Source organism: Alosa alosa, chromosome 9, assembly GCF_017589495.1.
Source record: "Alosa alosa isolate M-15738 ecotype Scorff River chromosome 9, AALO_Geno_1.1, whole genome shotgun sequence".
Taxonomy (NCBI): Eukaryota; Metazoa; Chordata; class Actinopteri; order Clupeiformes; family Clupeidae; genus Alosa; species Alosa alosa.
In genome coordinates this window covers 10906522-10933007 of record NC_063197.1, presented here as the reverse complement: position 1 = coordinate 10933007, position 26486 = coordinate 10906522, and the positions used below count along the sequence as shown (strand labels likewise).

At 39.9% G+C, this 26486-nt stretch overlaps 1 protein-coding gene across 6 annotated transcripts in view; it reads right to left on the bottom strand.

The window, feature by feature from the left end:
- Positions 1-478: 478 nt before the first annotated feature.
- sirt5 (sirtuin 5) overlaps positions 479-26486 on the bottom strand; it is a 29624-nt gene continuing 3616 nt past the window's right edge. For all 6 annotated transcript variants that reach the window (XM_048252114.1, XM_048252113.1, XM_048252109.1 and 3 more), the window contains 9 exons: positions 26224-26339; positions 11036-11169; positions 9581-9724; positions 9418-9499; positions 8420-8507; positions 6018-6071; positions 1984-2107; positions 1322-1437; positions 479-1113 (listed from right to left, as the gene is read on the bottom strand). In XM_048252114.1, the coding sequence (XP_048108071.1) occupies positions 1041-1113; positions 1322-1437; positions 1984-2107; positions 6018-6071; positions 8420-8507; positions 9418-9499; positions 9581-9724; positions 11036-11169; positions 26224-26317 (909 nt within the window). In that variant the 5' untranslated portion in view covers positions 26318-26339 and the 3' untranslated portion in view covers positions 479-1040. The remainder of the gene's footprint in view (positions 1114-1321; positions 1438-1983; positions 2108-6017; positions 6072-8419; positions 8508-9417; positions 9500-9580; positions 9725-11035; positions 11170-26223; positions 26340-26486) is intronic.

Here is a 26486-nt window from a genome sequence, read left to right as displayed (position 1 = left end):
CCTCGAGTATCTGTGTGTGGGGGATGGGGGTTGGCGGTGTCGAGGGGATAGCACACATGTGAGTATGTTTACTGTGGGATATCAGAGTCTGGGTGTGTGTAAACTCCGATTGGTGTGAAATTGGCCAGCCGACAGGAAACAGGTTCCAGTTCGTTTTGGAAAAGACAATTGTGTAAAATCTCCTTACACACAGACACACACACAGACATACGCACATGGGCACACACACAGACACACACAAGGTCGCTGCTGTGCTCCAGGTCTCCTATCTTCTGTGTGTGCGTGTGTGACCAGGTGAGAGGAATGGTTGTGGCATGAGGTGTCAAATGCGATAGTGATTTTCCCTCTGTCCTGAACAATTCTCCTGACAGCACAATGAGAAACATTTGTGCACATGCGCGAACATGCACACAGACACACACACACACACACACACACACACAAACAGTCAGATGTAGTGATTTGGCATTCATTTGAGTGAATTCAAAAAGGTTTCTTTATTCAATCCCCATTCAAGTCCCTTTTGATGACACACACTTTAATGGCACACAATTAGATCAAGCACAGGCACAGTCTGCCAGATTACCAGAACACTCACACACACACACACACACACAGACAACCACACACACACACACACACACATACAAACACAGACAAACACACACACACACACACCACACAACACACACACACACACACACACACACACACACACACACACACACACACACACACACACACACACACACACATTTTGTCAAGACTTTTGTTGCACAGAGTGGTAGACGCAGCCAACCACAGTCATGTCATGGCTATTTAAAGGGGCTAGACCAGAGGAACGCTCCTGGGAGGAGAGCAGCACATGTGTAGGCAGAGAGAAAAGGAAACGACAGGGGGTGGGAGAAGAGGAGAAAACAGAGTGATGAAGGTAGAGCCAACACAATGAAAGGGAGGATAAGAGTGAGGGGAGAGAGAGAGAGAGGAGGAGGAAAAGGAAATGAACAAAAGAATAGAGAAAGAGAGAAAGAACACAGTGATCAGATGGTTTCAGTCTCATGACGTTCCAGAGCAGGAGGGAGGGTACTGCCACACTGGCCGGCAAAATGAAACCTGAAGGAATCACATACCCCCACCCACACACACACACACACACACACATACATACACACACACACACACACACACAACATCATGAATAAGAATAAACAACAATCTGTGTAATAACTGCTCAGTCTGACTGAGAGATAGAGAAAGCGTGTGTGTGTGTGTGTAGGTGTATGTGTGTGTGTAGGTGTGTGTGTGTGTGTGTGTGTCTCACCTGAAACTCATGGTAGCGGGGGTGTCCTCCATGTTGAACTCTGCCACAGGAACACCTCTAGCCGCTACCTGAGGTGCAAACATGCCAGCAGGGTAGACTATAGACGAGGTGCCAACCTGTAAACACACACACACACAAACACACAGACACACAGAGAGAGAGAGAGAGACACACACACAAACACACACACCAACACACACACAGATATACACACACACACACACACACACACACACAGACAGACACAACAAATAAACACATTTGGAAATGAGAGATGGCTCAGTGGGAGACCAATAGGCACTAGGGGCTCATAGTCCATTATCTTTATTAACATGGCCCTGATCAACACTGCACACTCTACACACACACACACACACACACACACACACACACACACACACTGACTAACACTGCACACTCTACACACACACACACACACACTCTATACACACACACACACACTCTATACACACACACACACACACACACACACACACACTCTGACTAACACTGCACACTCTACAGTGCACTCAATCAGGTCACAATGAGCAATGCACAATAGGGAACAAAGTTTGTACAAAGTGTGTACAAAGTTTTATCAATATTACAACTGAAGTGGTGAGAGAGGCATCAAAGGTTACGCACACACGCACACCACTCACCACAAGGCAGAGGTCACACATGTCAAGCTCCTTCTCTGCCGCCGTCAGGACGTCGGAGTCTAGTGTCTCCCCGAACCAGACCACGTTTGGGCGCAACAGTCCATTACAACCAGATTGTTCACATCTATGGTTCACACACACACACACACACACACACACACACACACACACACACACACACAGTATGTTTTTGAGGACAGTTTCATTTTGTAATTTGGCACATTCTGAACAGGACAAGACACTCTGAGTAGACACAACAACAATGTTCTTTTCAACTGTTACACCAGTACACAAGAATGAATATCTAGGTTAAACTGAAGACTTGCCCCCACTCCTTCTCTCTCACACACACACCAACACCCACGCAAATACCACACAAAGATTGTCTACTGCAGTTATGTAAACTCGCTGACCAAGCTTCAATGCTTAGCCATTAAAGTATTTTTTAAAAGTGTTCTGACTATTAAACTGATGATTACATTACATTACATTACATTACATTACATTTAGCAGACACTTCTTGACCAAAGTGACTTACATATGTCAGCTACTGTATATTACAAGTTGTCCAAGGCTACTGCACGCTAGCCCAGCTCCTTAACCACTAAACTACCACCACCCCTAAGCATGATGATACATGGGACAACTTTTTGAGCAATGCTGTGCAGCAAGGCTCCTCATAACTGTTGTTCTGGTATGTTCCCATTGATATTGGCCAACAATTTCTTTTCTGGAAAAATTAAATCATCAGTTGGCAAATCGTCATAATCATCCAATTACAATAAATGGAACTGGTTATGTGGTTGCCCAGCAATATTGCTAACAAAGTTGCCCCACCACCACTGGCTACTAGCCGCCTGCATTAAATTCAAGTGATATTGCTTGCCTAAAAAGGAGTTTTCAGTTCTGCACCAACCATTGTGCTCCCCCAACGTACACCGCCTGGCTCTGCTACACGTACACTTATGGCAACCCAAACGTTTCTCATCTGCAGTTTCCCATCGGTGGAACATTCTACCAGTGTTTACCAGAGCAGGGGCGTCCCTCTCTATTACCTCCTCTCCTAGCACTACTAACAGCTGGACATGCTTAATCTAACACTGACCACAACCCATTCTCTGTCCTGACTGTCCCTCTTTTTCCTTACCTTCACTTAAAGGAGAATTCCGGCAATTTTTCACATAGATCTCAAGGTTTCACATAGGTCTGGATTTTTCACATAGATATAGATCTGGATTTTTCACATAGATCTGGAGGTTTCAAATAGATCTGGATTTTTCACATCGATCTCGATGTTTCACATAGATCTGGATTTTTCACATAGATCTGGAGGTTTCTCGAGGTAACCGAGTACTGTCGGTATGAAAAACAAATGAAAACAACCGGTTCTACCTATAGCTCTAGAGAGATATCTATGAGGCTCCGGTTCTACCTATAGCTACCCAGGCAGCTACAGTACAACACTTTACACTCGTTTTTTTTTTTCAAAATGACTTGGTGGTGACCTCGAGAAACAGAGATCTATGTAAAAAATCGCCAGAATTTTCATTTAACTTCGCCTGAATTGATTGTTTCCCTTTCGTTTAAGAAAGAATTATTGTTTCCCTTTCGTTTTAGAAAGAATCGTCAGCAAAATGACTAAATGTAATGTTAATGCACCACATTTACACAAGAACTTTATGTTGCCTTTGAAATCTATGAATGAGTCCTGCTCCCACACTCAACTAGCTACAAAGTACAAAGAGAAAAGCAAATGTCTAACACACACACATACACACACGCATTCTGACATCCACACACACACACACACACAGACACACACACACACACATCCAATTGGTCTCTGTCCTCACGCCATCCTGGGCAGAGTTTGGACTATTCAACCATGTCTAGATTTGTATAGGCCACACACTTACTGTTAAATAGTGTATAGTCTTCTAATGCCCTCTGCATTTGTGCCAGTGCTACTGCTGGCCATTTGTGCAACCCCCTCCCCCATAATATTAATATTTTATATAATATTTTAACATATGGCATATGGGGTGTGCCACGATGAAATGAGTCCAGTGTCGCGGAAATCCATTTCGAGATATAGCGATTTGAATGCAGAGTGTTGAAAATGACTAAAATATGTATTTTCTAATTTCATCACGAACACCACCACTTAACCTCTTTTCTATCACTCATTGACATATCTTACTGTAAAACGACCTAAAAATATGATTTTGAAGGCCAAATGTGTATGCTGCGCATTGAAGTTTTGATAAAGTTGACGTTTTCCTTCCTCGTTCAGACGCTTGCTGTATGTGAGAACAGGAAAGTTTCCGTTTTCTTTGGTCTGATAACTTTGTGTTTTGGCTTTTGGCCTCTGCAAGATGTCATCATGAATAGGCTGTCCACTCGTAATTATTCTGATGAAATTTTCTATTTTAGCCAAGAGATTTAGGAGAAGAAACAGCCACCTAAACATTTGTTGCTGACCAGATTCATCACGGAGATTGCACCTGATTGGTCCAATTCAATTTTTTTTTTGAGTTGGCGGCCTATTTAAAAATGAAAACATTAGGCTATTTTTGTCCTTGTCGTCGTGAAGTTGATCGAACATTATAGGCTACCTCACAAGTTACGAATGCCTCACGAGTTTTACCGCCTGCATGAATGGAGCATTTAGAAGCTGCGCTCATTTACACTTTACAAACTTTAAAGCTGATTTTCTTTTTGGCCAATATCTCTGGGTTGGCTAAATGGAATTGAACAAATGAGCCCTTGTTTTAAACCCTAAGGTCTGTGGATTATGAATATCCAATAAATAATCCAATCATTTTTTTTTATCAAACTGGACTCATTTTGTGGTGGCACGCCCCATATTATTTTCTTAAGAAATACTACTCATTTGATGCTGTTTTTAAACTCATCTATAAATGGTGCACTGTCACAGAGCATTGTGTCTACATGGTTCTCATAATAATATTTTGCTAGCTCCATTCAAATATAGCCTCTGGCTAGTCCACAAACTTGTTAAACAGTCTTCATGAAGGCAAACAAATGATTGAAGAATCACTAGTTCTATTACACAAACGCAAAGACCACTCTTCATATTCTTGTCCATTTTCCAAATCACAGTGAGTGCAGCCTATGTCAAAGTTCCCTGGCTCTAACAGTTTATAACTCTTAGAACTTTTATAACTCTGCAATCTCTTTTAGCCTTGTCTTTGTTGCCTTCATGATTTCCTTTTAAAAGTTTCTTATATTAAAAAGAAGATATCAATTATCAACAATGACAAGCCAGACAAGCTGGAACCTGCCTGCCTCTCTCTCTTACTCTCGAGCGCACTCAGACGCGTTTGAATTAAATGGAGTAGCATTACGTTCAAGTTAGATCTTAATGGTGAGAGAGGACCCGAAAAGTATCATCCTAATGTAACATGCTGTTGGTGCATTTTGACATTGTAAACATTCTGTATGAGTGAAAAGCAGTTTGCAGTAGAGCTACTAATATTGCCTAAATATCGGTAAATGTCCCTTGGTGCCCGAATGCGTGATGTGTGTGGTGGTAGCGGCGGCACTGATTTGTGCTTCTATTTGTATGTGATGTATAAAGTCATTAAACATATTAATTGTACAGTGCCCTTAAAAGGTACTTACAAATTATTTATATAAATACTGCTACTACTACTACTACTACTACTACTACTAATAATAATAATAATAATAATAAACAGGTTCTGCCAGTAACTCTGTCCTTCTTGACAGGACAATGCCGTCTTGGAGATCTGGGGGATCTAGATGAGCATGGAGCTCCTGCTCTAGTTGATGAAGGCTGAACTACCTGATTTTACACAGAACTACCTGATTTTACACAACATTGCCCCCAGCTGGTGAAAGGCTGTATAGCAAGCCAAACAGTAGAATGCGTGAAATAGATCACTAGTCATTTCAGTGTCATCATGCAGTTTTAGAAACAGGATAAACACACACACACACACACACACACACACACACACACACACACACACACACACACACACACAAACCTAGGCAGGTTCTCCACCGAGATGCGGGCATCTTCTGCCTTTGGATCCGGTGCTCTAAGGAAACACACATGAGGAGATGTGGGAATCAGACTGTTAAAAGCACAAAATGTCTTGCAAAGGGAGTGTGTGAATGCCGGAGTGTGTGTTTGTGTGGGTATGTTTGTGAATGAATGTGTGTATGTGTCATTGGACTCTTTCTCTCCTCTTGATGAGGAAGCAGTCTCTCAATTGCTTCAGCGAAGTCGTCCAACAACATTCCCATTAGATCCTGTCCTGTCCACTTTTCTACAGTCTCTCACCCGCTGTTCTACCAGCAATCACACATGTATTTAATGCTTCACTCAGTTCTGGAATAGTTCCTTATTCTTTTAAACAGGCTAGGGTTACACCTCTGCTAAAGAAAAGTACACTTAATCCAACTGAGGTGAAGAACTACAGGCCTGTCTCCCTTCTTCCTTTCTTGTCAAAGGTTTTGGAGAAAGTGGTCTTCAAGCAAGTTTGTGACTTTCTTCATCAGAATAATCTACTAGACCCTATGCAGTCTGGTTTCAAGAGTGGTCATTCTACTGAAACTGCTCTTCTGTCTGTGACTGAAGCATTGAGAGTAGCTAAGTCCTCTGCTCAGTCATCAGTATTAATTCTACTAGATTTATCTGCAGCCTTTGATACTGTTAACCATGACATTCTCCTATCTATACTATCTGAACTGGGTATTTCTAGAAAAGCTCTTGATTGGTTTGAATCTTACCTTAAAGGGCGTTCTTTCAACGTGTCTTGGCAGGGACAGGTATCTAAGTCTCATGACCTCACCACAGGTGTGCCTCAGGGATCAGTATTAGGACCCTTGCTTTTCTCTATTTACACCACTTCCTTAGGTGATACCATTCACTCCCATGGATTTGACTATCACTGTTATGCAGACGACACTCAACTTTACCTGTCTTTCCCGCCTGATGACTCTAGTGTTTCCCACCAGATTTCTGCATGCCTTAAGGATATTTCAGCCTGGATGAAAGATCGGCACCTTCAGCTTAATCTCTCAGAAACAGAGTTTTTGGTGTTTCCAGCTAAAACAGCTATTCCCCAACAGATTAACATCCAGCTTGACTCAACTTCACTGACCCCAACTAGATTGGCACGAAACTTGTGCGTTGTAATTGATGACCGACTGAACTTCTCTGAGCATATAGCTTCTATTGCAAAATCATGTCGGTTTATGCTTTACAACATTAGGAAGATCAGACCTTATCTGACACAAGATTCCACACAACTTCTTGTTCAGACCAAGGTCATCTCTAAGCTGGACTATTGTAATTCACTATTAGCTGGCTTACCAGCTTGTGTAACAAGATCATTACAGCTGATTCAGAATGCTGGAGCACGCCTGGTCTTCAATCAGCCAAAGAGGACACATGTAACTCCTCTCCTAGTTACTCTCCATTAGCTCCCTATAGTAGCCAGAATTAAATTTAAATCTCTCACTTTGGCCTATAGGACACTAACTGGATCTGCTCCTAGTTATTTTAATTCAATAATCAAGCCTTACATCCCCAACCGCCCACTGTGGTCTTCTGGTGAGCGTCTGTTGTGTCGACCAGTCATGAAAACTCGGTCTAATTCCAGACTCTTTTCTTCAGTGGTTCCATGTTGGTGGAATGAATTGCCCAGTGCTCTCCGAGGGGTCTAAAGACATTCCTATTCAACATATACTTAGTTGTTTAAGCGCTTATGTGTCATGGTTTGTATAATGTTGTTTTATTTCAATTGGGCTGTTAATTAATTTGACATTATTGTTTATTATTGATATTCTCCTTAATGTAGTCTTATGTCATTGTTTTTATATTATTGATTGAATGGACATTATTGTTTTATTATTGCCTTTCCCCTTTTTTCCATTGCTTTTTATTAGGCTATTGATTGAATTGATATTATTGTGTATTATAACTATTCTCCTTATTATATTTGACCTACATTCTGTTCCCTGTTCAATTTTAAATATTATTATGTTGTTTGAACAAATACCATAGGCATCACCATAGCCATGTGCAGCATACATTCCCCCACCGGACTCAGACTATTACGAAGAAGATTACTTCAATATAGTATGTGTGTTAGTGTGTGTGCGTGAGAGTGTGTTTGTGAATGTACAGTGAGTGAGTGGATGTGTGTGTGTGTGTATGTGTGTGTGTGTGTGTGTGTGTGTGTGTGTGTGTGTGTGTGTGCGTGTGTGTGCGTGTGCACGTGTGTGTGCGTGTGTGTGTGTGTGGGTGTGCGTGCAAGTGTGTGTGTGCATGCATGTGTGCGCGTGTGTGTGTGTGTGTGTGTGTGTGTGTGTGTGTGTGTGTGTGTGTGTGTGTGTGTGTGTGTGTGTGTGTGCGTGCATGTGTGATGAGTGTTCTGACCCTTTCCCTTCTAAAGCTGGGCAGATGGGGCTCTTTGTGTTGACAGCTACATTTCCACACATTGTACAGCGTGTCTTAAAAAGGCTTCCTGTGGAGGAACACACACACACACACACACACACACATGCACACACACACACATACAAAAAGAGAGAGAGAGATAGAAAGACATAAAACAACTAAAATGTTTAGGAAAGTACAGCCTACAATACAACACTATTATAAATACAAATCACAGAAGTCATTGGATGTAAAGGAATGCAGTGTAGCTGCATCTCAGCCAATCAAACCAAGCCAATGCTCAGCCAATGCTTATCTGACAGCCAATCCGATGTTGTCAAATGCTAGAAAAAACGTACCTGATACTTGTGGTATGTGGTATTTGTGAGTATAACACAAGCTAACAATGGGTTAAAGGTGCTTCCAATTGTCCTATTAATAGTATAGTAGTAGTATAGTATTATAGAATTATAGTGGGGCTCTATAAGTCTCATCTGCTATTCTTATCATCTACGTATCTTTTTTTTTTAAAAATATACTGGTTTTATATTTCGCCAATGTTTTTCCTTTCCGTTTATTGAACATGTTTTCCGGGCTGTTGAAACAAGTAAATTTTCACGGTGTGGGATTAAATAAAGTCTTATCTTATCTTATCTATCTTATCTTATCTTAGTAGCACCGAAACCGGACATAAGCACTGGACTTGTCAGCCTCCACTGGCATGGGAGGGATTAACCACCACCTGACGATCTTTCACAGCACATGGCTGAAAAACACCACTGTTACAGGGACAGGTAATTGAAATGTTCTGATCACGGAGTGTCGGCTTCAACAATTCGCTTTCACTACAATCAATGGAACTGACTACACCAAACGTGATAGCAGTGCATATGTTCGAACAAATTAGACCAGTCTTCGAAAACTATCTTTACGCTCCGCAAATGTAGCGCTTCAGTAGCGGGCCCAGGGTAGCAAGGGCCTAAAGGCCAGGCTCTTACCATGAAGCTCCAGAACATTCTTGGAGCCCGCACGGCGATGCAGCTCGTCAATGTTCTGGGTGATCACCACCACAGAACGGCCCTACAACACAAGAGGGTTTCAGGCACACATTTGCGTGAGAGTGTGTTTTCACAGTGTGTGTACGGGCACGTGCGCTCTTGCCTGTTTGGACAGTCGAGTCTCACACTCAGCGATGGCGATGTGGGCTGCATTGGGCTTTTTTGAAAGCATGACCTCACGTCGATAGTGGTAGAATTCCCACACCAATGATGGAGAACGAGAAAACGCTGAAGGAGTGGCCAAATCCTGAAAGAGAGAGAGAGAGAGAGAGAAGGAAAGAGTGAGAGTGATGAAGAGAAAAAGAAAAGTGGGGAAGAGAGAGAGAGGGAAAGAAGGATAGGGGGATTGATAAAGCGAGATTAGTGATCAGAGTTGAGAAAAGGGGGAGAAAATTAGAGTAAGAGAGAGAAAAGAGAAAATAAGGGAAAATAGGAGCAAGACAAAGAGAAAGGGAATAACAACCAGAGAGAGAGAGGCACTAAGGGCCAGATGTACTAACGCTTTTGCGCCCACTTTAGGCATATATTTGTTTTCAGGTAAAAAATCATTGCAGGTATGTACAAACAGGCTTAATGATGTAAAGCATAAACTGCCTGTCGCGGAGCTGAAAGTGGCAGATTGCGTTTGTCATGTCATGCATATGCATTCATGGGAGGATCCAGGGAAAGTGGGAGTTTAGCGAAAAAAAAGATGGGAGGGGAAGAGTAAAGAGTGCCTAATTATGTATTTTGCGGTATGTACAAAGACTGCTCCTGAAAGTGCACGTCTATTCTGCGCCTAAATACTTCCGCCTTGTAAAAGCAGGTGTTAATCCAAATTGCAGTTCAATGCGTCAATAAGAGAACCTTTCAAAGACAACAGAATCGCTATTTAGAGCACCAGTTTTGTAAGTATTTGTACTATCAAAAGCAACCTTAACTTTCGTTGGCCTTTCGAATGTCTTACGCTAAACATTTGATTCTTTTTAATGTTGTCATCAGTTAAGTTCATTCAACTGTGCTAGTATAGGCTCTGCCATTCAGTTGTGGACGTTCGTAAATTGCATTTATGGGCGGGGAAAGGCAGAGAAAGGCGCAGTTTACAGTAGTTTGATAAATACTAAGGAAACTTGGGTCTGACAGCGTTCGCAATCTGCGGTTTGTCCATGACGCTGATAACGCTACGTTCGCAAATGTACGTACATCTGGCCCTCAGAATCATTGATTTTAATTTTCAAAATGTACTTGACACACTGACAGGAAAGGTCAGGCTACTTTATTTATTTATGGGCTAATTTTCATGACTGATCATCAAATATCAATCACACAGTTATAGTTCAACTAGTATTTTATTCATAATGCCAATTATAGTGTGTGTGTGTGTGTGTGTGTGTGAGAATGTCGCTGTACATCCACCAGGGTGTAAATGGCATGACTTTTGTAGTGTTTGATTCCATGTCCATGCGTGTGTGCTTATGTATGATACATGTCAATTAGTCTTGGCCGTTGTGTTTCTTTCTTTCTCTCTTCTCTCTCTCTCTCTCTCTATGTGTGTGTGTCTGTGTGTATGTGTGTGTACCTGTGCCTGCCATTTTCTCCAGTAGCCCCCTTCTCCTCTGAATGTAGGCACTCCGCTCTCAGCGCTGACTCCTGATCCGGTGATGATAGCAATATGTTGTGCTTTGGCAAATATTTTACGGAACTCTGCTAGGTCTGCACGTGCGTGCGCGCACACACACACACACACACACACACACACACACACACAGAAAATGTACATAAACAAGCTCTCATACTAATACATAGGCAGCATACCAGGGAGTTATCGATATAGATAATTTCCCCAGGAGATAATTTCCCCAGGTCAAAATGCAGCAATTTTTATTTTTAATTTGCACCAACATCAAGTACCTCAACCATAACCCATTAATTCATCTACAATTTACAATATGTTTATAGCTGTAAAAACCAAAAACAATTAAGGCATTGGGCTGAATTCAAGCTATTGTTGGTCTGTTCAATGTCACCATGCAGTGCACTGTTCACGCAGAGTCATCATTGGACATTTTGAAATGCATTCAATGGCAATCCTGTTTAAACACACACACCCAATGAACACACAGTAGCTTTTCAAGAGATCTGAAGTAGATTTGTAACTTATTGTTAGACAAAATGTATCACATGGATCAAGGAGTAGGGATCAAGGAAGTGGCTGACTTATCAAGGCATTCAGTAACTCAATTGGGAAACCACCTTATTGAACAAAACTTTGAGCGCACACACACACACGTGTGTGTGTGTGTGTGTGTGTGTGTGTGTGTGTGTGTGAGAGAGATATACTTTACCCGTCTATGGAGCTATTGTCACAGCACCTTCGGCTCAGGAGTGCTATTGTGGTGTTGGTCGATTAGTGAACAATGCGCCCACAGTTTGAGTTTTAAACTAGATGTACGCATAAGCGTGATTACAAAATATGACCGCCCAGCTCAGTCCTGTACATCCGTTCTTGAAAATAAATCACACTTCAATTTGTCTCCATATTTTACTCCATCCCCACTCTTGAAACTTTTGTGTATGCTTGTTTGGCATGCCTGAGTGTGTGTGTGTTTGGCTGCACAGAAAGTACCCTACTGGTGCTGAAAAAGGTGAATAGATTGTAGAATAGCCAAAGAAGATGTAGAATTGTTATAAAACCTTTAAAATCTCTAAACAATCACAAGTAGGGCAGTTCATCACAGTTCATCCATTGCAACTGGATTGATGAAAGGTCACTTACACCTGTAGGCTACATTGTATTTGGGAAAAGCAAAGGTATCAGCATAATGTTATTTATTTATTTATTTTTTTTATGTATTTATAAACAAAAAAAACATCTCTGTCAGTTCCATGCCGTTTTCAACAGCTATCAAAACAAAAGGTCATTTTGGATGGATGGATTTTTGTGAATGTTTCTTCTTCTACATAAGATTTTAGTCATCTTTAGTTCATGTAATACTTTATTGTCAATGCACAAATTAAGTAACAGTAGTCTGAAAGCGTTATTGTTAATGCACAAATTAAGTAACAGTAGCCTAGTCTGAAGCGAAATGCTGTTTTACATCTAACCAGTGGTGCAAATAACTGACATGTCCAAATGGGCCTTGATGAAATCGTCGCTAGACTGTTCATACACATTTTAACGGGCCAAAGTTGAAGAGCTTTTGTCCGTTATTGTTAGTGCAAATATAGGCTGATTCATGTTCCCTTGCATTGTTTAACTGAGGTCCATGGCTAGTCTGGCTTTCATCAGACCAAGCTCAATCTTTTAAGAAATCAAAAATAAATGGCGGGCAGATCAGGCTGGGTTCACCCAGCCTAGTCCATAGGCACCCGATATTGTTTAATTTTCGATTGAGATATACTGGCTCTGGCTATTCTAAATGCAAAAAATGCATCAGGGAGTTATGACAAAGCGGTAACTAACAAACTAGATCCTAATAGAAAGTTGTTAGCTTCCTAAGCTACAGGTAGGATTATAAGGTAGGCCTATTGACAACATAAATTGTCAATAGGCTATGCTGGCGACACAAATAAAATCTCCTTTGGAAACCAATGGCTTCGCCTTACAGTATCAAAGCGGACTTAAACTGTCATATCGTGGCGAAAAGTTGTAATAACATTCACGCAGCTCCATGAGTCAAAAAGCCTTGAATGAAGTAGCCACTTCTAAATGGGACCCACTACACAGTAGCTTAAGGTGTTTTGCTAAAGCAGCCATAATGAAATGAAGGTGTCATTGTTTGGATACTTCACACACGTGCTTTTTTAATTTCACAGACTACAACTACCAAGCTGTAATCAAAGCACATCGATTCCCCTCTCACACCCTGCGCACTTAAAAACAAAATAAACAGGCGTCTCAGTCTCGCATGTATAGGCAAAACTGTATCAGACCCGATTATAGCGTTGGTAAAATCTTCCATTGCACAGAATGATTTTTGTATACGTGCAATAAATGACAGTCGAAAGATACAAACAGTGCTGCTATACATTTGCTTGGTATAACGCATTTATAGTTTTCTACAAATGCAATAAATCAAATGCCTCCATCACTCAACCAAGCTAGCGGTAACATTACCTAGGTCCTTATTGATATTACAAGATTAATGTACCTGCAGTAAAACCAAGCATGTCCGATAAACATCCTCAGATTTATTTAGGCTTCAAGAAGAAATGGGAATTACACTTCATGTGAACATCGTCCTATCCTTATTAGATGTTAAGCTCTGCGGTAAATTACAGTCCTTGTATGGAAGCGTCCATTGTTTTCCAACCCACTTTTAACTTCCAACAAAATTCGTCTCACTGCAGCGATCGCCATCTAGTGGACAAGCGACTACTTCTCGCCAATACTGAAAATGCAGCCATGATGATGAATATTTATTTTTGGCTTTCTTTTAATCCTACTGATTTTCATTTTTTTTTTACGGGGGCAAATCACAAATGAGTGATTATGAGCCAGGTTGATGTGGGCCCTTGAGACCAACATACCATAAAAGATTCACAGAGAACTGTGTCTGCCCTACCCTCCTTCGGGGGGTCCAGTCCAGCGGGGGCTGCAGATGAAAGCGAAAAATGGCGGTTCCATGCTATCCATGTGGGGGTACATGCTCACCAAGTTTTGTGTACCCGGTCTTTCAGTGTCGGGGAATCCTTGTTGGTGTGCGTCACTAAATGTACACATAAATTATTTTATTGTAAGGCCCCATGAACGAAAGTACACAAAACTTGGCATGCATTCAGAGGGTGTCATAATGATCCTACACTTTTAATTTCGTGCAGTTTTGACCTTGTCAGCCAGAGATATTGAGATGAAAACACCTAATTTTTGCTTTTTAATTTTTTTAACTAGGTGGCGCTATACATGAAATAAGTGGTAATGGGATGGGTTGACATGCCCCTTAAGACCAACATACAAAAAAAAAGGTGGACCTCCTAGGCCCTACGGTTCTCGAGATATTCACAGAAAACTGTCTCCGGCCACCTACAGGCCAGTTGGTGTATAGTAACATAAATTAATTTATTGTGTGGCCCCCATGAACGAATTCCACAAAACTTGGCGTGCATACAGAGGGTGTCATAATGATCCTACACTTCCAATTTTGTGCAGTTTGACTATGTTAGGTCACAAATACCTTCAATTACACCACCTCATTTTTACTTTTTTTGTGTTTAACTAGGTGGCGCTATACATGAAATGAGTGGTTATGGAATGGGTTGACATGGCCCCTTGAGATCAACATACAAAAAAAAATGGTCCTCCTAAACCCTACGGTTTCGAGATATTCACAGAAAACTGTGTCTGCCCTACCCTCCTTTCGGGGGTCCAATTCAGCGGGGGCTACAGATCAAAACGAAAAACGATGGTTCCATGCTATCCATGTGGGGTTACATGTCCACCAAGTTTTGTGTACCCGGTCTTTCAGTGTCGGGGAATCATTGGCGGAAATTTGGGCATGCGAAAAAAAAAAAAAAAAAAAAAAAATCTGACTAAACCTATATGACGCCGCTTAAGCTCGGGCGGTCATAATTACATGTGAATCTTTACCTAATATCATACAGTATGCACACATATCCACTGCAAAAATCATTTCACTCGTACATGTGTGTTTCTTTGTGTGTGTGTGTGTGTGTGTGTGTGTGTGTGTGTGTGTGTGTGAGAGAGAGATACTTTACTCGTCTATGGAGCTATTGTCACAGCACCTTCGGCTCAGGAGTGCTATTGTGGTGTTGGTTGATTAGTGAACAATGCGCCCACAGTTAGAGTGCACGACAACGATGATCACTATCTGCACTGGTGAGAAACACACGCATGTATGCCCATGTGTCTGCCACAGAGACCGAATAAGGGCAAGGCATAATGTCCATTGTTCGTTCAGTCTACCGCTTCTCTCTGCCTTCCTCACTCTATGTCTTCCTCACCTTCTCCTTCTTCTGCCAACTCAGACAAACTACCCCCCCCCTCTCTCTCCCCCCAGCTTATTCTCTATTATTCAAAAGCAGGCATTAAAAATGGCCAGGTGGCCCTATACCACTACATAGTCCCCACATTGGTTAGCCGTTGTAATGGATAGCCATCATGGTAATGAATCTTAGGGCCCTATCTCAGTGATCTGAAAGGCATGGTCACTCGCGAATAGCTTAGGGGTTTGTCCAGTCCACATTGGGGGTGGTTTTGTTTTCAAACGTCGGACGCCTGGCGCAACAAGTCGATTCTTATGTTTCTTAATCAGTCATGGGTGAGTTTTGGGCGTAACATCCTTTAAACCAATGAAAATGACATAGTCATTCCCTTTAACAGCCAGCAATGCAACTTCAAGCAGCGCATTGGTATTTTGATAGTCAGCGGCGCAATTGAAGTAATCTGCTTGCATGCAAGACCGTATGGAACAAGTATTCCACTACACTATGCTTTACTAAAACCTAGCAGAGTATGGCCTACACACATCTGCACTCGTCTATTATTTGAACTCATAGGCAAAGTGAAACTAACTTCACTGTGGTGTCAATGTCAACGACAAAACAGTTATACACAGTTAATTACTTTCACTATTGACTGACAATGGGTTACCATCAAAAACATTGCCTGAAAAAAGAAACACTTACCCCAATAATGTTCAAATGACTGATTAAAAAACCTAAGGACATTTATCCAGCAGAGGAGTTGCTGCTTACATCTCGTGACAGTGCATCTTCAGCTGTGCTTCATATGCGCCTTTCACTATAGACCAGGTTTTTCTTGGTCAGTGGCGTAATGCTTTTTAGATAGTACATGGCAATTCCATGCAAAACTGTCATGCCCATGACGCCAACTAAATACCATGTCATTGTGTTAGCGTTATGGATGTGACAGTTTTGAGTGGAATTGCCCTATAAGATAACGATTTGTAGATAATGCGCCAGACCACACCCCTGTGTCGTTAATTGCCACACCCCTCAGCACATCGTGTAATAAAAGAGAAGGGCATGGCGAAAAACTAGAGTGTACGATAGGAATACACTTTGCGTCAGGATAATAATTTGCTTTGAGTCAGGTTTTGCGTCGCGAAAATAGGGCCTATAGTGTGCATTTAATGGATGGGCTGATGTAAATATATATTGGCCACTAAATTCTATGCCCTAGTATCCTACCAGAAGTAGAAAAAGTAAGCAGAAGAGCATAACTGTGGAACTGTAAGGGTCCTATGTCAATGTCATAAATGGCTGGCAGAAAGACCTATTCCAACTGTGCTGATTGTCTTATACACTGCAAAAACTGCTAATCTAACCAAGTGTTATTATTAATCGTATATTAAGATAAAAACATCTAGTTTGTATTCTTTTTAATATAAAGAGACTTACCGAACGCCTTCTCAGTGAGATCATTTTTTACTTACCGGTAATTTAATGGGCAGCCTGTCTTATAACAAGACGTCTTATCAAGACAAATTTGCTTAACACACTGGCAGCCAAATGTGCTTGTTTTAAGTACAAGTATGCTTAGATTTCTAAAAATGTGTCTTATATCTGGAGGGACATTTTTTGCAATGTACTCTGGTGATAAATTAAACTTTCCACTGTGGATTTTGCAACATCATGTTTCTTTTAAAATGTTAAATCCATTGAACGTTACCAGGAACAGGTTGTCTTAAATGATCAACATGAATCAAAGCAATAACCAAATGTCACCATGATGTAAACACATGGTTGGTTCTGCTGGGTTTCTGGACATAACATGTAACGTATTGCCTACAGTTTGTTCCCAGAATTATCCTGAGAAAACAAAATAATATATAAGATACAATCTCAATTTAGTTAACAATGAATATTATTGCTACCTGAGACTAACTAAATATGCTGTTGCAGTAAAAGCCTAAGATATTTGTTTTAGTATCACCATACTGTATGTAGGCTATTTTATTGAGGAAAAGAGTTAACGTAACCTAATAAGAAAATCCAGTTTTCCATCTGAAAACTTTTATTTCCATAGAAAATAGATCTGACCTCTGTTCCCACAAGTGGTACTGCATCAAATGCCAGCATGTCTGCTTGAACATTTCAGCAAAGATGTAAACTATATATTGTTAGTGTCAGTTAGTATGTTAGCTATACATTGTTAGTGTCAGTACCTAACTTCAAAGTAGCAAATGCCTTTTGTTAGACAAATTTAGATTATTCAATTAATTATGTATCACAGTTTGCATGCCCTACACTTTTTAGACCTAAATACATTCTCTGTTTAGATGGGATACATTGATCTTGACCCAAATAAAGAAACACTTCATAATAAGGTGCCATAATAAATAGCAAACTAGTAATTACCTAACCCTTTGTTAATATTTGTTCATTGTTACTAAAATATCTATTTGGCACAAGTTAATAGTTTTTTCATCATGAATTAAATATCAGTTGTTCGCATAAAATCTGTATGTTAATGTTTTAACAAATCTATTAACTAATATTGTATTAATATTTGTTAATAGTTAACTAAATATCTTTTTGGCACTAATTAACAGTTATTTCTTACATCATTTGTTAAATGTTTATTTACAAACTATATGTTAATAGAAAAGTTAATGACATATTATTATTTAACTAATTTTTAATAAACTGTGCTTCTGCCTATCCCAATATGAACCACTCCCCATAGGACTCTTACAATAAAGTTGGTCTGCCTATCCCAATATGAACCACTCCCCATAGGACCCTTACAATAAAGTTGGTTAAGCTCAATTAATATATTAGTAGTATATAGCAATCAGCGTGGGGCCCCTTATAATAAAGTTGGTTAAGCTTAATTAATATATTAGTAATATATGACTATTAGTCAGACAGTGAAGGGACTGAGACCAAAACTGGCTTATCACATTTATTCCTTTAAGGAAAGTTAAAGGAGAATTCCGGTGTGATATTGACCTAAAGTGTATTGAAACATGATACCAAGTGTTAACGTATGTCTCATAGCCCATCTCGGCTTGTCCCCTGCACTCCAAAATCTGGCGCTAGTTAGCCGATGCTACCAACAGCTTTTTCAATAGTGGTGCTTCGGCATCGGGCTAGCCATGCAAATAAATCACTGTTTTACACCGATTTACGAGGCTCAATGTATCTCCACACTTCATTGGTAGACTTCCGAGGGCCCTGACATTTAAAACGAGACATTGAAAACTTGCATGGAAATGCATGGATTCCAGTTGCTGCTACTGGAAGAAACTGGAATCCATGCATTTCCACTGAATTATTTTTGGAATCTGATCCCTTATCATACCTGTTCATTCTTACTCGTTGCTTTCGACTTATGGTGACTAAATTCAAGATGGCTGCAAACACTAAACCATTGAAGATACTGTCTGTATAAATCATCTTGTAAGTAAACTACCAGTGCTTTTTCAAAGTTCTCAATGTCTCGTTTTAAATGTCAGGGCCCTCGGAAGTCTACCAATGAAATGTGGAGATACATTGAGCCTTGAGATGGGCTATGAGACATACGTTCACACTCGGTATCATGTTTCAATACACTTTAGGTCAATATCACACCGGAATTCTCCTTTAAAACAAAACATGCCTTCAGGCACTGGCATACATAAAACAGCATCTGCACAAGCAAAATAAAAATAAGTAGTTGAATGGGCTATATTGCATCATTCCTATACCATCACTGTCATGGGACATGCGACATGGAATGTTCAGGTGCACAAAACAACAGTTAATTAATATTCTGAGACTCACTAAACATTCACAGACATAGACCATACGGACATAAACATAATGCTAAACTAAATGTACATTAATTTCCTGCTAGACTGAATTGCACTTTCTCACTAAACTAAACTACACTGAATGCATGGAAAGTTGCTAGCGGAGTTTACAGCTAGTCACGTAAGACTCAGGGCCAGATGTACTAACGCTTTTGCGCCCACTTCAGGCGTATTTGTTTCATAATGTGGGTGTAAAATCATTGCGAGGTATGTACAAACAGGCCGCAATGATGTAAAAGCGCAAACTGCCTGTCGCGGGAGTGGCAGATTGCGTTTGTCATGTCATGCATATGCATTCATGGGAGGATCCAGGGGAAAGTGGGAGTTTAGCGTAAAAAGATGGGAGGGGAAGAGTAAAGAGGGCCTAATTATGTATTCCGCAGTATGTACAAAGACTGCTCCTGAAAGCGCACGTCTATTCTGCGCCTAAATACTTCCGCCTTGTAAAAGCAGGTGTTAATCCAAATTACAGTTCAATGCGTCAATAAGAGAACCTTTCAAAGACAACAGAATCGCTATTTAGCCCCTTCAGACCTGTTTTTTTTTCTGTTGAGCAAAAAAAATTATTCAGCTGATTTTTACTCCTCTCCAATGTAGAAATAAAGGGGAAAAAATAATTATTTGCTAAATCATGTCTTTATAACTATTTTATTACAATGGACGCCTCGACTAAATAGGTGTAAAATGACATGAGGACTTAGGGAAAAAACACTATGTTTTTTACATAGTAGTATTGAAAGTAATAATCACATATGACTTAAACATTTGGAACTGAATGTTTGCATGTGTCTGAATGTGTTTATATGTCTATGAGCAAGTCAAAACATGCACATTAACTAATGTGCCAGATTGCGTCCACACAATACCTGTGGTGAATGTTCAGCAGTTTTCAATATACACACACAGTTTGCATTGTTTTTTGCTTTTTGCACTGTTGTTTTCACACAGTCTTATGAACTGAACTGTTAAATTTAATTTTTTAATTACACGTTCCAATACGGAACACCGGGGTATGTTTGCAACATATTTGTTTGTGTATATGGAGGGAATGTGCTTTACTAAAGTGTGTGTGCTCATTTTACTAAATTGTGCGCTCAATTTTGTAAATCACATACTTGTTTTACTAAACAGTGTGTTTATTTTACTACATTGTGGGCTCATTTGCTAAATTGCACTCTCATTTTATTTCATCACATTCTCATTTTAATGTTTGGAAAAAGAGCGCACAATTTAGTAAAATAAATAAAACGAGAGCAAAATTTAGTAAAATGAACACACTATGTACTGTAGTTAAACGAGCGCACAATATCTAGTATATCGAGCGTACAATTTAGTAAAGCGAGCACATGATTTAGTAAAACGAGTGTATGTTTTCTCTATACATAGAAAATCTTGCAATGACACCCCCCAGGAGATGTCATTGCAAGATTGTTTTTGTATCAAGATAATATACGCTCATTTTACTGAATTATGCACCTGTTTTACTAAGGGTGCGTTTGTAAATTGCCACTCCAAGTGCTCTGAGCCAACTCTGAAACTTTTAACCATTCGTATATTTGGAGTGTGGGTGGAATTATCGTTCATTTATTCAAAGTGTCACACTCTCGGGGCATCCAGAGCGTACTCTGGGTACTGTTATACTAACGAGAATAGATTGTAACATAGTTAGTACGGAACCCTAGAGCGGTCATTGCAAGATATTTTTTGGTATATATCCAGAAAATGTGCGCTTATTTTACTAAATTGTGTGCACATATTACTAAATCGTGCGCTTGTTATACTAAATAGTGCACTCGTTTGACTAAATTTAGTAAACGTGCACACAATTTAGTAAAACTTATGCACGTTATACTAAATAGTGCACTCATTTTACTAAATTGTGCTCTCATTTTAATTGTTGTAAATTGAGCGCACAATTTAGTAAAACGTGCACACAATATAGTGAGCACACATTTGACTGAATTCAGTGCACAATCTAATAAAATGAGAGCACGATTTAGCAAAATGACGACACATTTTATTAAAATGAGTGCACATTCATCCAAAATAGCTGAAATAAATAAAAAATGCATTCAAAATTATAGCTTGGGTCTTGAGGATATGTCAGAATCTTGCCTGGTGACACTAATTAAATGAGTGTTGGCTAACATCTCCCAACACCTGATGTCCATTGGGATGGACATTAAAATCCTGTACTACACTGTTATGAAATATATTCAAACTAACTTCAAATATCATCACCTGCAATTGTTAGAATTATACTGAGTGCAAATTGGTTAGGCTATCATAAACATAAATTTATATTTATGAGGGGGAAAAGGTGCTTAGTCCTGTTCCTATCTAGCTTCAGAGCCATGCTTGTCTGATGTCTGAAGTGCTCTCAGATCAAGTTACAGGCCCTAACTGCATTCTGATTGGGTCATCAGGATCCAATCAGTTACAAAGCATAATTAAAATGGTGAAATCACAGATTTTCATTGGTTTAGACCCAAAAATATGTCATGTCCATTCCAATGGACGTGGGGTCTGAAAGGGAGCACCAGTTTTTGTGGTGAAAGTATTTGTACTTAGCCTGGCCTCGGCCTGCCTACGTACTTCCGGTCGATTTCTTCTCCCTACAGTACTCCGTCTGGAATAGGTTGATTCACGCTCGTTTACTTCGGCAGTTGGGCAGCCGACCAACCAGCAAACAGAGGGCGTCCCTGAGAGCGATTACGTACCCAGGCATGGTGTTTCAATTACTACGTCCCCGCCCCTGAAGCAGATCGCTTGGAATACATCAACGTAGGGAGCGAAAAGGACTTATACTTATGAAATCTTTGAGCAAATGTAAATAATAGTTTAGCCTATTAACAGGAGTGTCATGAACAAAGTCAAAGTGGAGTAGGATGTTATATCGTCAGCTAAACTTTAGTCATAGATTTTGTCACTTGAAATAGGCTACTTAACGCATGCCGAATCAAACTGTAGTTTAGTAGGCTACATGGTCGGGTCAAAATCGCTATTTTTCAAACACTAAGAAGGCTCGACATAACTTGAAACTTTGATCGAAGCATCATCAGTGTCTCTACATATGAACTCGAGCATTAAGAACATTGCTCGTGTACACATAGTTTACTAAAAAGAAAGATTTTGGACAACTCACTCGCAAGATGGCAGCGAGCAGAAAAAAACAAGTGAGTTGTTCAAAACTAGCCTAGAAATCTAGACGAGCCCCTAGTGGCTAGTCTAGCAACTCTCCGTTGGCTTGTGAGCTCCTGAAATCGAAACTTAATCAGACCAATGAAATCGTGTATAGAGTCGTTAGGTGGGCTTAACATAATGATTGATGGCAGAGTTGCAACGGTTTAGCTTGAATTCCCTGCTACTTGAAAAATAAGATGGATGTTGCTGTTGGAACTGTAACAGTGTGACCACGAGTTAAGCTTTTATTAAGTTGGCAAGCGTTTGAACTAGCCAACTAAAGCTCCGCTGGTGGGAAACGATGGGACTCATAGCGCTGCCGCTGTCTATTATTGCGTGCAGAGGGTATTTGAAAGACAACTGATTATCCCTACCGGACTGAGCACTTTTGGACAAACGGTGAGTGCCCAGACCCTACATTTTATTGTGGGTCTGGCTCGTCAGGCTAGTTCAAAACCTCTCTTTTAGTAAACTCTGTGTACACCAACAATGTTCTCAATGCTCGAGTTCATATGTAGTGACACTGATGATACTTCGATCAAAGTTTCATGTTGTGTCGAGCCTTCATAGTATTTGAAAAATATCGATTTTGATGCGATTGTATCAAAAAAGTAGTAGCCCTATAGGAATCCCATTCAAAAGGTAATTTCAATTAAAACGACAACGCACACAAGCTTAAAAGTGGCTTTTGGGCGTACTTATGCATTTATATGAAAGTTTGACTTGGGTACATTCACAAAACACTATATGATGCATTTTGGCGAGAGTTACGCAGATGAAACGTGTGATTGTTTGCTGATAAGATGCACCCGTACTTGTTAGGGGCGTGCTGCAGAGAAACTTCTCTGTATGACGAAACGCTGGTTATTAGTGATTGGTTCAAAGTGGTTCAAAGGAACTCCAATGATTTTAAACCTTAAACTGTGCCCTCCCACCCGGAAATAAACAAACGCCTATAGAGTGTCCCAGTGATGCCACTTCCACTTGCCTCCATGGGACCTATCTTTCAAAAAATTTTGAACGCCAGTCTATGCTTGGTAAAAAAAAAGAAATTATTTTCTGGTCGATTTGACTTGTGCCTTGAATTACCCATATGATGTTTGTCAATTTTAAAGACAATTTTTCATGTAAAGACATTTGCAGTTTGTTTCAGTAACTATTGAATTACAACATTGTGAAAGATCGTAATTCCAACGACTACAAACCCATCAGTCGCCGCTTAGTGACGTTAGCTCATTCACAGCCACACTAGATTGTACAAGCATACCAGCAACAGGTCTTAATTGGGCTTTCCTTGCCGATGAAAATACCATGAGTCAGAGGATTAAACACATCAGGTAAGTTGTATTCGTCCATAGACTGTACATTACATACTGTTAAGTGACATAGCAGGCAGCAAGATGCAACCGTTAACTAGCATAACAGCTAATCTTATCGTTTCATCAACAATCTTTGGTTTCATTACGTTGGTGACGTACATCGTTCGAGACGAGAGATGTAGTCCACTGAGCGGATTCACACAAAACCAACATAACTTTTGAAGTCTATCGAACAACAGTACTTTCTTGACGTGAAAATTTATTTTTTAAATTCACACACATCATATGTGAAATTCGTGGCACAATTCAAACTGGACCAAAAAATAAATGTTATCTCTCCATTAACTCCCGTTCATATTTTTTTGAAAGATAGGTCCCTTGTAGCGGAAGTAAAACGGAAGTCACTGGGACAGTCTATGGATCTAGGCCAGACTCTCTGCGAAGTCAGAGAGTCTGGTTTCCAGGCTAATTTGTACTACCAAAAGCAACCTTTAACTTCGTTGGCCTTTCGAATGTCTTACTTTCACTTTCAAGTCATTCACTTAAACTTTCCTACTTGCTAGATTTGACCAATCATCCATAGCCTACGTGCACAAGTAGTTTGAGTAGAACTACTGATCTTCATTATCTCCCTGCTTGTTTACATCTTATCATGTATGGTATTATTTCATGATCGCTAAACATTTGATTCTTTTTAATGTTGTCATCAGTTAACTTCATTCAACTGGCGCTTTTGTATGTAGGGCTGCCATTCAGTTGTGGACATTCGTAAATTGCGTTTATGGGCGGAGAAAGGCAGAGAAAGGCGCAGTTTACACTAAGGATTGAACGATTGATAAATATGACGGAAACTGTGATAAATTATGTATGAACAATAAATTACTAATGATGAACAAACCATTAACTAATATGTAACAAAGGCTTAATAAATGACGAATTGTGTGTAGTTATTATAAAGTGTTACCAAGTTTTCAACTTAAACAACATTTTACAGTTACAAAATTAAAACAAAGTGGGGAGTGCTTTACACAGTCAACCGCTTCGAGACATAAGCTACTGTGTCAACATTGTTCATGTCATTAGCGTTGTCTGTCTGTGTATATTACTAATCTGTGTAGATATAGTATTATAATCTGTCTGTGTATATTACTATATTACTAATATATTAAGCTTAACCAACTTTATTATAAGGGGCCCCACACTGATAGATATATATTACTAATGTATTAATTAAGCTTAACCAACTTTATTGTAAGGGTCCTATGAGGAGTGGTTCATATTGGGATAGGCAGACCAACTTTATTGTAAGGGTCCTATGGGGAGTGGTTCATATTGGGATAGGCAGAAGCACAGTTTAATAAAAATGTGTTAAATAATAATATGTCATTAACTTTTCTATTAACATATAGTTTGTAAATAAACATTTAACATTTAACCAATGTAAGAAATAACTGTTAATTAGTGCCAAAACGACATTTAGTTAACTATTAACAAATATTAATGCAATATTAGTTAATAGATTTGTTAAAACATTAACATACAGATTTTATGCAAACAACTAATGTTTAATTAATGATGAAAAAACTATTAACTTGTGCCAAATAGATATTTTAGTAACAATTAACAAATATTAACAAAGGGTTAGGTAATTACTAGTTTGCTATTTATTATGGCACCTTATTATAGAGTGTAACCAAATAATGTTAGTTTGTTATGGCATCTAAGTGAGCATAACACTGTATTCTCAAAATCACCTAGCCTGGGGTGTTTCCCAAAACCATAGTTGCTAACCTGTTGCTGAAATTGCATTGCAACCAACAAAGTTGCTAACTTAGTTAGCAACTATGGTTTTGGGAAACGCACCCCTGATCAACAAATGATGATGCTGATCATGACAGTCTGTTTGATGGGATGTGGCCTGGGCATTTTAAAACAGATCTGACAAGCTACAATCATGTGTCAACAAATGTCATTTTGTTACAAATGTAACAAATGAAACAAATGTAACCGCAGAACTATAAGAACTATGGTTTATCCCTTGACAAATTCAGTTCAAAGGGAAGATGACGCTGTTCATCAGCTTTCACGAACCTTTCACTAATTAGCTTTGGCAAAGTAGAGGCCAATGAAGAAATCAGAGCAGCCGTCAAGATTACGGATGCAAACGCTGTACTCTTCATGTTAATTCAGCAGTATGACTAATACCTTGAATTAATACTTATGCATTCAGCATTAACCATAGGTACCTCCTGAGTACTGTGATGCGGCAGCAGTCAACATGATCTTATCAGTCAGTGGCACACAATAGACACAATGTGTTCCAAATACCAGCAGGTGCATTTCCTCATAGGAGAGTTTAAGGATAGAGTTACAGACATAAATGTGGGTTACATCTGGAATGCACCTATAACAGAGATGTGTGCAGTAAACGTGTGTGAGTGTGTGTAGGTGTGTGTGTGTGTGTGTGTGTGTGTGTGTGTGTGTGTTACCTGAGCTTGGTCGAGTCATCTCTACTCTCAACCGGCCTCGTCCAGCACATAGGTGGGAGGTCAGCGCTCTACACGTCAACCGGCTGACAATCATCAGGAGGAGTTACACTTAGGCACTGAGACACACACACACACATATAAAAATACAAATACAAGTTCAGCAACCCTCACCTGTGCTAGAGCCCTGGAAAATGTACAGTCATTTCCTGGACCCATTCTTATAGTGCAAAATAGAAGGAGGAGCTGAATGATATCACACACAC